Raw genomic sequence first — 11,727 nt, 5'->3', positions numbered from 1 at the left:
GGTGCTGAAGCAGTGACGAAGCTTCGGACGACATCGATCACGTGACTCTGTTCAGCCCACGCCTCGGCCCAGTGTTTCTGAAGCTGTGTGACTCTGACTCGTGCCGGAGCTTCAGCTTCAAACGAGCCGTCACAGGTCGCAGCGAGGCTTTGAGACAATCTGACTCATCTGCACAGGGACACCTGCTGTTCGTCCTCCTCACAGGCTGTAAACACCAAAGTCAAACAGGACGAGAACTTTCCAGAAAACTCACAGCACACCACAGCTCACACCGTTTTTATCCAATGGATACATTTAATTATTATTATTATTTTTTTACATCATATAGCTGCAGCCTCACACATGATCAGTGACTACAACAGCCTCCACCATCAGGTCTCCGTGTGTGTCAGGAACCACAGGCTGCATATTATAGTATCACACTGTTGTACATCGGCTGTTGACAATTAAACACATGAATCCACGAGCGACGGGAACACAGCAAATGAACTTCCAAAAGCCAAAAAACCCAAAAACTACAAAAACAAAAGAAAAAGAAAAACAGAGAAACCAGAAATATTAGAAAACTATATGATTGAATGTGCTTGATGTAAATTCTGCATTACAAATAGTTTTACTTCACATAAATATAGACTGATTTTGTGTCCAGTTGATGTCACTGTACTCAAATCGACACGTATCAAAAGTGTTCGGGGGCGGAGCTCGAAGAAGGAAAGAAGCCTCCGCTTCCTCCTTAAGACCTCGACCACAACAAAACATGAAAAAATAAAGTGGAAATATTCAAAGTTCAAAATGAAACTGTCAAAACTGCATAAGCAGCATCAAGCAGAAAAAATATTGCATATAACCTATTCCCACAGCCACTTAAATATCGTCTTTGCACTTTCTTACATGTATATATAATATACAAAACCCTCCAGGTCGCTCAGGAAATCCCACCAGGCAGAAATAATTTAAGACAGATAACTGGCAAACCAGAAAACTGAACAATCTCACGGGAAGGAGTTTTGCACACAGCATCGTGTCACAGACATTACCTGCCACGTCCTGATAACTTGCGGATCAACTGAAAGAACATTTGAAATTAGCAGCAATGAAAAGCTAACACTGTCACAGACTAACTCAGGCCGCTGCTCGATGCAGGAAGCTGCTTTCAGTGAGAGGTGAAGGAAAAAAGCTCCGACTCTTCTGTTTCTAACGAGCTCAGCAGACACAACAGCCCTCCGTTCTTCAAGTCCTTTAGAAGTAAAAGGTGGATGTGCCGCTGCTCCAGACGGCAGCGCTGGGACATACAGTAGTGTTGTTCTACAGGTGACCCTGAATCTGAACATGTCGGATCCGGATTTCCTTTCAGATTTCCACATCAATGGAAAAATGAAGCAATGCTCTGTGTTCTTTTCTCTCCCTTTTCACTCTTCTTTCTGGAGACTGAAGAGGTAGTTTCACATTCACAAAGGGATATGGATGATGGCTTGGAGACATAAATATTAACATCATTTTGAATGATTAAAAAAACACCACTGAAAGCTTAACGTTGTGATTTTGCACTAAATTTGAAAACAAGGTTTCAAAACCTTTTGACTTGAGTCGGCTTTCGATGGCAGAGACATTTTATCAACGGTACGGAAACAGGTAAAGCTCAGCTCTCTATTTAGGACTCCAGAGGAGCCAAACGCTTGATCTCTATTTTCACAAATCTCAGGCATAGTACACGTGAAGATCCTGCACAGCAGAGAAGAGACGGGTCTGCTGCAGAGACGTTCCAAGTCCAACAAGACTGAACTAAGGAAGTGCAGTGGGATTAAAGCTGGAAACCCTCCATGGGTCCTTCCTGTTGCTGGAAGACAAACTGGCCTTGATTCTGATCCACCTGTGGAGCCAGGCTGGCATCCTCTTCCTCCACACCGAAGTAGTGTTCAATCAGGTCAAAGGCCTTCTGGTAGATCTCCTGGTTCTCGTGGCTCTGTAAAAACTCAATCTTGTCCAATCCTGAAAGAATGGAAGCAAACGCACAAATCTTCACACGACAGAAGTTTCAACACTGAGTGACAGAAAGCTCCTGTGAATATAGTTACAGCAGGCATTTCTAATCAAAGTGTTGCTGTTTCCATCCCTGTCTGTGTGCCAAAGTACGGCAGGGCCAGATACTGAACCCCGAGTTCCTCTCCACTGCATCCAGCAGCGTGTGTGCGTGTGTGCGTGCGCTAAAAAACCTTGGGAGTCCGCGAGCAGATTACAAACACGCTACACAAGAACCAGCCCGTTTATCTTCATTCATTTTAATCATCGATGCAGAAATGCTGCTAATTTAAATTTCTTGTAAGTGATCAGAAATGATTTAACTCCAAAGATGTGGACAGAGGGTCTAACCTCCAACCTTTGATGTTACAAATGACACACCTGAGACTATAGTCAGGGAAGATGGAGGCTGTGTGTGTGTGTGTGTGTGTGTGTGTGTGTGTGTGTGTGTGTGTGTGTGTGTGTGTGTGTGTGTGTGTGTGTGTGTGTGTGTGTGAGAGAGAGAGAGACAAAAATACCAACATGCCTATAAAGCTTGTGGTTCTTAAAATGTCCAAACTTTGCCTTCTCCCCTCACGTACATACTTCCTAAACAAAGCTTTCACTTTTATTTGACACTTTTTTAAACTTAGACGTTCTTGCAAACACGCTCGTGCACGCTCGGTTACAAAGAGGTGCCGAGAAAGAAGCAACCCCACCGAGGTGCAGTGAACACTCGGTGGGTGTGGAACCAAACGCGACACAAAAGAACGTGGAAAGAACGTGTCCACTTTTCTGAGTGAATGAAAGCTCGTGAATGTTCTGTTGGTGGTTTGCGAGCATTACCGTAAGCTTCCTCAATCAGAGCGCAGTACGGATTGATGCCAGTTCCATTCTGTTTGGCTTCCTGTTCTCCCAGTCTGAGGATGTTCTCTAAACCGTTCAGTGACACCTGAACAATCTTAGAGTCCATCACTGTCAGCAGATCGCACATAGGTTTGATGGCATTCAGGGACACCAGATACCTGTCACGGAAAGCACAAACGTTAGTCCTCAGCAGCATTTCACTTTGTTTATAAAGCACGACTGATTTTTGGATTTCCACCAATTCCTGTTGTGCAAATGTGTAGAGAAGTCCCAGCACAGTGAAATCTGACAAACCAAATATATGAACATGTAAAATGAAACCAGCGCTGTTGATTTAACAGTCTGAACGAGTCACATTCACATCCATGTGGTGTTTGTAGGAAAGAGTGTGGTGCACCATCTGAAGCAGGGCTCAGCTAACGTTGGTGGATTTTAATGACTCATCACATGGTGCAACTACTCGCACTGAACTGTGACTCAAGTTTGTATTTGTGGGAAACACGGCACCAGAACTACGTAAGGAGGAATCTTCACATCTCCTGGCTCAAGTGTTTTTAAGACGAGGGCGGGTATGTCTGGTAAACACACTTTATCTGTGAGGGAGTGCCCCCAGAGGTGGCGTTGGTAATTGCCCACGCAGCCTCCTTTCTTGTGCGGAACTCGGCCTTCTGAAGGATCTCGATCAGTACTGGAAAGATGTTGGCGTCAATGACGTTCTGACAAAAACAGAAAAATGTGGTCAGCAGCAAACAGCAGCTCTTCATCTCGCCACGACAAACGGAGACGCCGCAGCAGAATACCTGAATCTGAGCTCTGTTTCCTGCGGTGATGTTGGACACAGTCCAGCAGGCCTCCTTCTTGATGGATTCCTTAGGGCTGCTGAGAAGGTGGAGCAAACACGGCAGTGCTGAACAGTTCAAGATTACCTGAGACGAAAGCAGAGGAGCCAAAGATCTTAATGCTGTCAATGAGAAAAGGCCAAGCAGCACCGATGGAAGAAACAGAGGCTGTACCTGAGTCTGGATGTCATCTCCTGTCACGATGTTTCCCACTGCACGCAAGGCAGGAGAAACAACCTTGTAGTCGCCGTGCCTGGAAACAGGAGGCACACAGTGAGACGTGCAAAGCGTGGACGGGATCAGAAACGACAGATTCTTTGTGCAACAATGTTACGCCATCAAAAGAAAACAACGTTTGATGCTTCAAATCGTCCAGGGAACGAAATCAGAGGAAGCTGATTGTGTTCTACTGGACGCTGCGTCTCCCAAAGAAAACACAGACGAACAGAGCAGACGCTCTCAGACAAGAAAATATCAGAAAAGAACCTGTGACTCTGGAAGTTTCATACCACCAATAAGAAACTCAAAGGACTGAAAGCTGGAGCTTAGACACTGTGCATGAATAGGCTCATTGCAAGGGAAACTAATACCGCCGACTGTTAATCACACATTTCTGTTCAACACGCTGATCCCTTCTTTTTAAATCCAGCACCACCCAACAGCAGTTTTTATTCACCACAGTACTTCGTTTATTAATGTTTCAGTTTTCTTCTTTTGGCTGCCTTTAAGTGTCACCACCCCCGATCTGACCTGCTCTCAGTCCAAGCTGATACCCAGCATTCAACATGCCCCCTTTACTATACACAGGAATAATCCTCTCAGCTACACCAACCTGGATAAACTTGAAAACAGCGTTTTGGTCTCCGCGTCCACACTATTGTTTTCATCCACACTGAAAACGCTCATGCTCGCGTGCTGATGATTCAGTCTGCGTCATTTTCGTCTGCCGTTTATTTACTTTGTGGCACTTAAGTGTGTTGATTGGGCAATACAGCATCAGCAATGAAAATGAACGAATGGGCTCGTGTCAGCACTTACAGGGCTGGTGTGGAGCGTCCCTTCAATTAACCCAACTGGGCAAATGGCCAGTGTTCCCCATGACTGACGGAAGAATCATTTCAGCTGTCTCCCAGAAAATTGTGAAGGACCATGTCCAGCCAGTTCGCACGCTGAAACTCAGCTACACTCATGACACTTAAATCCAATCCACGTTAAACAGTGGGCTGAAACTGCTTCACAGCTACGTGGAACACTCAAAGCTTGTCACAGCACAATCAGCTCTTACATTTAGGGAGCAATTTTCATTCAAGTTCAAAAAATGTGCAAAAACCAACAACAACCAGAGTATGTCAGTGTCGTACATGAGCAGCTCAACGAGCCTGCGGCAGACGCCGGAGTCGATGACCGTCTGGATCTTTTCATTGGGGCCGTCAGACAGGTAGGAGAGAGCCCAACACGCATCGGCCAGCACATCTGGATCACTGCTGAACAGCAGCCTGGACAAAACGTTGAGACAAGGAGACACCTGACAAAATAACACAGACAAGGGGACAATTTAATATTGGAACCGCATGATCAGTACAGGAAACACGACTTTAAGGAGGAGGAAGGCAAATGAGCTCCAGTATTCAGTGACTCAACAACAATGACGGGGCTGACCTTTGCAAAATCTGGTGGTGGGTTTTTCCCTCTGCACAGGTTGGACAGAGCCCACACTGCATTTCGGGTTGTTGTGAGACGGTTGGATTTAGCGAGCAGCCTGCACAGAGCAGAGCCAGCTGTTAGTGCAGCTCTGACACACAAACGCAGACAGACGACGAACACTTACTGCTGTAAAGACGGGAGGATGCCACAGTTGAGTACGTAGTCTCTGCACTCAGCGTTGTCGCCCGCTATGTTCCCCAGTGCCCACACTGCCTGAAAAACAGCCAACATGCTTCAACTACGTTACAGCCCAACAGGCCGCCTTTGACACTAAAACTCATCCTGTCAAACACTACCACAGCAGTTTACACACATTCAGGTTTGTGCCTCTCAAAAGTCCTGAAACTGTTAGAAAAACTCAACATCCACGATACAGATGGCAACGCACTGGATGCTCTTCTATTTCAGGCTGGTTTTGAGCATATAGATGAGCAGATTACCTGTAACTAAGCAGGTGTTATCATGTGACTCTCACCTGTTCCTGCACATCCTCGTACTCCGAGTTCAGCAGTTCAATGAAAATGGGAACAGCTCCTGTTTCAATCACAACCTTGGTGTGCAAGAAGGTCCCAGAGGCGATGTTGGTCAGTGCCCAGGCCGCTTCGAACTGTTACGAGCACACCGTGGACAATATGACGACAACAACAACAGTTTTACCCGATACAACTGGAGGTTCAATGCTCACAATAGCTGTGTAACGCCTACCAATCATTTCAACATTCTAGCTATTATTATTAAATACATATAAATATGACTCATAATAAAGCAACATGTAGATTGCTGCCCTGTGAAGCACCATGTCACCCACTCGCTTTGAGATTAATAACAAATTAATCAAAGGACAAAATGAAACAATAAATGAAATACAAGCAATAATCTGACTGTAGACGTCTGCTGAGGTGAACACATGACACAGGAACACATCTGTTGTCTGATAGTGAGACATCCAGATGTCCTGATACTCTCAGGTGTACAGTGTTGGATTCTCTGACCTGCAGTGTGCAGTTTTCACTCCGCTGCAGAAAATCCACAAACCGAGTCACAACACCAGGAGTGGAAATCACTTCATCTATGGGGGGGCTGGGTTCTGTGCAAAAGAAACAAGTGAACACTTTGAGCACAAACCTGCTAAAGGGTTAAAAGCATTTCACAGACAGAGCAACAGGCTGTTTCACAAAACCAATTAAATTTGTGTTCTGCAGAAAAACACCTCAAAGAGCAACATTTCTTTTTCAGGTCATTTTGTGTGTTTCTCTTGGTTTAATCTCTGTTGTGTAAGCCAGCACAGGTGTGGTGCAACATTGATAAAGTTGTGGGAAATGATTACTTTAGTATTTTGATACTGAGGCAGCACTGCGCCTGTAGAAACGAGGCGTTGCAGAAGCTGCACACAGAGCAGAGCCTGTTGTTGACAGCCAGGTGGAAGCAGAATAAAATAACTTTGCAGCTTCTCTGTTCAACTTTGGTCCAAACAGTTATTTCTCTTTTAGTAAACCGACTACAGAAACACGAATCTTCCATTAAACGTCACAGAGACACACCTTTGGAAAGCAATTTTCTGAATTTCTGTGTAGCAATTAGTTGATGGTCGGGGTCTTCAGAAAAGATCATCTGAATCATATCTGCTGTTATGACTCCATCCTGCACAAACGCATCAGAGAGTTCATGTTTAGTTCAGACTACAGCACAGCAAACCTACAGGAGAGAGGCAGCTTACACTTACACCTGTGATGGGTACTGTGGAGCTGATGTCTGGATCTTGGATCGGACATTCCTGCATGGAGTCATCAGCTGAAGGTATGCAGACATTTCTTCTCTTGAACAGCTGCAGTCATACAGACACACATTAAATAAATGCACAGACGCACAAATGAAAGGCTGCAGGAGACGGCGGTGATCGGAGCAGAGATGCAGCCTGAATATTGTAAAGAAGTCCAGACTGAAAATGGAGACGGAGAAGAATCAGGACCAAAGTAAAGAGAGAAACACAAACCAGTCAAAAAACAAAAGCTCAGCAAAATCAATGTTAACCAAACACACAGACACAGAGTGAGCAAGAAGCCACATGGACACAACTCTTTAATGGGAACTTGAGCCCCAGTTGCTGAGTGCAGTTAGCTGGTAGCAAAGGCAGGAGAGCAGAACTCACACCCTGATAGGAAAAACACAGCAGGTGCTAACAGGACCATAACAGTCCCACACACATGTTGAACTCGGTTAGCTTAATTCCATTTTATACACCAAACGTTAGCAAAGATCACCTGCTCCTCTCTTTTTTGTTTGCGTAGCTGAATTCCTTCCTCTTCTCTCCTTCGACGCATTTCCTGAGGATTCAGTGCTTTGTTCTTATAGCTCTTCATCCTGTAGTTGTCTTTCCCTGGACTTGCCATTGTGTCTGAGGATTTAAGCAGATTGATGCAGTCACCACCGTGCTGAAGCCTCGGTACATTTTACTTTACAACATACGAAATGACATCAACAAGCAGAGTGTGCGCGGGAGTAATAGACTGGGGAACGGTACATAAAACTTGTTGCAGCTTGAAGCTCCCAGTTAGCACACTGGCCTCCGTGGAAGAAGTTTGGAACCACCTGGACTCTTCCTAGAGGTGGCCGCCCTGCCAATCTGAGCAGTCACGGTACGAGGGCCTTAGTCAGGCAGGGGACAGAGACCTGATGGTCACACTGACAGAGCTCCAGCAGAACCTTGCAAAGGACAACCATTTCTGCAGCACTACAAGAATTAGGCCTGCATGGTAAAGTCACCTGACAGAAGTGACTCTGTAAGACGTGAAAGACACCTGGAGTGCCAAAAAAGCACCTGAAGGACTTGAGAAAATTCTCTGGTCTGATCAAACAAAGACCGAACTTCAATGCCAAGTGTCAAACCAGGAACCACCTAAGCACACAGAGTGGCTGTGGGACCATCTGTGGTTGTCCAGGCTGCTAGCAACACACCTGGAATACTTTCCCAGTGCACTACATTCTCTTACGTCCATTCGATCATTTCAGCAATCGGCCTTCACAAATCTGCTGACATTTGTGAGTCCTTATAGTAATGCTATGATTATTATTTCTATATATGGAGTCAATGATTGTTATTCTCTCTCCCAATACATTCAAAACTGCTTGAAAAAAAAAGCTGGTAAAGCACAGTAGGAGTTGATGGCACTGACAGATTATGCTTTGGGGCCGTTTCACTAGTTCGTTAAACGGGCGATTCACCGCCTTGAAGGGACGATTGATGGGACGAGCGAGTGAGTTTGTGTCTGTAAACCTTTAAAAGACCAAGCGTGTCTGCAATGAAGGAAAGCAAACATATTAGCATTCTCAAGTTTGCCCTGTGCTTTGATGCAACACTTTTGTGCTGCTGAAAACAAGACGTGATGGTGTAGATGGTAATATCAATAATCAGCGTCCAACCTAACAACCCTCGGGTAGGGGCGGGCGATATATCGAATATACTCGATGTACCCTGAGTTCTTCCATGTACATGGGTTAAATGGTTGCATCGTAAAAGCTGCCTGCATGTAATTCACCGTGAGGTTGTTTTCCTACCACAGGCTGCAAATGCATCATTTATTCACACCTGCCAACTGGAAACATGTCTACCGGCTGGAACGCGCCGAGCAGGCGTGTTTCTATGCTACCGGACAGGGACAGCAGAAGTCTCAGATGAGCGAAGGAATGAGACTCGCTGTCGTTTGGATGTCGAACAAAATGCAGTATTTTTCAAAACATGCCATAAAACTATGCCACAAAAGGCAGCAGTACCACAAATTTATTCCACCAGCTCAAAAGTCAAAATGAAGCCTGTGGTAAGCTCCCCGCACACCAAAGAACACGTCAAACACACCAGCTGTGATCCCTGTGACTGCTCTCGGTCGGTGGCTTTTATAGTCACTATCTAGACCTTTGTTTCTGTGGGCTGGACATCATCATCTAAAGGTCGAAGGTCACTCTTTCAAGGATGCCAATGTTCACATTTTGCACAGAGAACACAGATGACTGGAAAGAGGAGTGAAAGAAGCATCTGTGTCCACTGTGAACGGCCATCTTTGAACAGAGGGCGGGGCTTACGACACCAAGTGTCCGAAAACAAGCTTTTATTTTAATATGTTTAAATATTAACCCAATGCCACTTTCAACCTGAAAAAATGTTAGGAAAGGCTCGACATGAATGCCGCCCTTTAGACTCAAACCCCCGTTTGCTGCAGGTATCGCTTCCGTCCGAGCTGTAACTGAAGTTAACATTTCATCTGCATAATTCAGAGCCATGCATTCAACGAAGCATTTGAGTCAATTTTATAATCAAATTATTCGCATTAATCGTTGCAGTCCTACTTTCAACCCTTTATTATTTAACTTAATTTCAAAATTAGAGTGCACTATTGTTTTTTATTATTGTAGCCACAGAAAATAGTACAACAGAAGCAATTCAACAGCAATTAAAGAACAATAGTCCAAGTCTCCCACAGAATGTGCTAGAAACGGTACATCACTGCCACACAACGAACCACACCTCCAAAGTAAAGCGCTGTTTAGAACAACGGCTTCACCTTCGGAACCTCGTCTCCATCTAAATCGACACCAAGTTTGAATCGTTTCGGGAATATTCAGCAAGTCGGAGAAGACATGCAGCACCACCTGGAAAACTGTAGAGTATTTAAGGTCACAGCAATCTCCACCTCCAAGTGAGTTCTCCTACCCGAGATCTTAAGAGGACCTCCACAGATGATGAGCGCTAACGTTCACCTTCTTCTAAACTGAAGCGTTGCAAACAATGACAGCGATAGCCGCTCCTAAACTAGGATATTTCTTTATCAGGGAAGTGGACACGACCCGCTTTCCCGGTCAGGAAGGAGGTCATGCCTAACTGCTTAAATCCCTCCACTCCTGAGAGTATAGGCACACATTTAACAGACAACATGAATAGTGAATACCCACGTTATGCGATTTCGTAACACGTCGTTTTACTAGCTTGCAGAAACTAACCTCACTCCGTGAAACAGAACAAAACGGATTTTGGCCAACTTATTCCTGGTTAGACCCTAAATTAGCTTCCCGGATAACTCGATAGCTAATGCTAACTTGTGGTCAACATCTCTGCTGTAAATTCAATGCAGCGGTTTTACTAACTCTACCCTTATTACATAACCTCCCCCGATTCTTACCCAGTGAAGATCTGATGTAGCTGAAAACACGCACGGCTGTGAAATACCTGCAACTTCGACTACTCCCTCTGTTTCTTAATCCAAAATGGCGTCAAACTAAAACTTTCCCAGCAAACCCCGCGCGTCAACAACACCCCCGTTTCCGTCCACCGGTATAGTACGGGAAGCCGAAAGAGCCAAATCCGCCCCCCTTTTCCCCATGGACGACCTAGAGCTCCACAAACATGAAGCCAAAACGTCTCTTTCGCCCCCTGGTGTCTGATGCGGTATAGATCATAGATCAGCGATCAGCGGACGGGACAAGAGAGTTCTTCTCATTTTTCCCAAATATGCTTGTCTGCCATTATTAGTCATTCTCATCACGCTGATTTGTGTTCAGGGGTCTTCTTTCGCATTCGATTTGATTCTGATTGTTAACTTGATACTATAAGAATCACTCACTCTGTATCCCTGTTGTTAATTAGATAGCAATGCTACACACCTGTGCTACTCTAATAGTCTATGTTTGAATGCTTCAGCACTCTCCCATAGACAGAGATGACATGAGCTGCACACTCCACACAGTACTGTTAAAGAATTACCTGGAAATTAAATGTTGTACTTGAGACAAGACTGAAGATGATATAAAACTGAAGATTTAAACAGTTTTGGATCCATGAGCACTCTACAGCTCGTTAGATTTAAAAACACAGCAGCAGCAGGTTTCATACAAGTGTAATTTGTTCTTTTCATTTGATAACAGGATCAACATTTCACATTAGACTCGTTATACTTTATTAATCCCCAAGGAAATGATGTGGTTACAGCTGCGCCAAGACAATAAGAACAGCAACAGCCTGAACTAAACCGACCTTATCATGCGAATTCCTGGGCCATCTGACCTCAGGAAATCACATGATAAGGTGGGGCCAGGTTTCACATCTGGGGTGATTTCCAGAAGAGTGGTGCAGCGGAAGCGTGCTGGGCCCATAACCCAGAGGTCGATGGATCAAAATCATCCTCTGCCAGGTTTCACAATGAGCTCACCCGAAACTCTGGCTGATTGGGACCCACACCCATTTTCACACCTTGGCTCAGGCGATTAGAGGATCATCAGGGGGTCCTTTTGTCCCTCTGTGGGGGGAAAACTCCCACTAGGTTTAAATCTG

At 45.0% G+C, this 11,727-nt stretch overlaps 1 protein-coding gene across 3 annotated transcripts; it reads right to left on the bottom strand.

Annotated features, from left to right (window-relative positions):
• Nucleotides 1–266: 266 nt before the first annotated feature.
• kpna5 (karyopherin alpha 5 (importin alpha 6)) lies at nt 267–10,720 on the bottom strand. Of its 3 annotated transcripts, none has more exons than XM_040008449.1 (14): nt 10,580–10,720; nt 7,670–7,803; nt 7,132–7,233; nt 6,950–7,049; nt 6,401–6,495; nt 5,884–6,015; nt 5,533–5,621; nt 5,364–5,463; nt 5,066–5,229; nt 3,879–3,957; nt 3,666–3,791; nt 3,454–3,581; nt 2,845–3,023; nt 267–1,989 (listed from the first exon to the last, which is right to left on the bottom strand). In XM_040008449.1, exons 2-14 carry the CDS (start codon nt 7,796–7,798, stop codon nt 1,802–1,804), a joined length of 1,611 nt encoding a protein of 536 aa, XP_039864383.1. In that variant the 5' UTR covers nt 7,799–7,803; nt 10,580–10,720; the 3' UTR covers nt 267–1,801. The 3 variants fall into 3 exon arrangements, with proteins under 3 accessions (XP_039864383.1, XP_039864385.1, XP_039864384.1); XM_040008451.1 differs by having other exon boundaries at nt 10,627–10,697; XM_040008450.1 differs by lacking the exon at nt 10,580–10,720 and adding an exon at nt 10,401–10,548.
• Between the last annotated feature and the right edge of the window lie 1,007 nt (nt 10,721–11,727).

The sequence above is a fragment of the Simochromis diagramma genome, unplaced genomic scaffold, assembly GCF_900408965.1.
Source record: "Simochromis diagramma unplaced genomic scaffold, fSimDia1.1 OVJJ01000313.1, whole genome shotgun sequence".
Taxonomy (NCBI): Eukaryota; Metazoa; Chordata; class Actinopteri; order Cichliformes; family Cichlidae; genus Simochromis; species Simochromis diagramma.
Note: the sequence above shows the minus strand (reverse complement) of the source record. Positions and strands in the feature narration are given on the sequence as shown.

Bases quoted from the DNA above. Each gene is read 5' to 3' on its own strand.
- kpna5 (XM_040008449.1), bottom strand. From the start codon at position 7,798: ATGGCAAGTCCAGGGAAAGACAACTACAGGATGAAGAGCTATAAGAAC. The intron at 7,234-7,669 runs GTGATCTTTGCT...GTATGACTGCAG, and splicing joins AACAAAAAAGAGAGGAGCAG to CTGTTCAAGAGAAGAAATGT. The intron at 3,792-3,878 runs GTACAGCCTCTG...CTTTCGTCTCAG, and splicing joins GAGATGACATCCAGACTCAG to GTAATCTTGAACTGTTCAGC.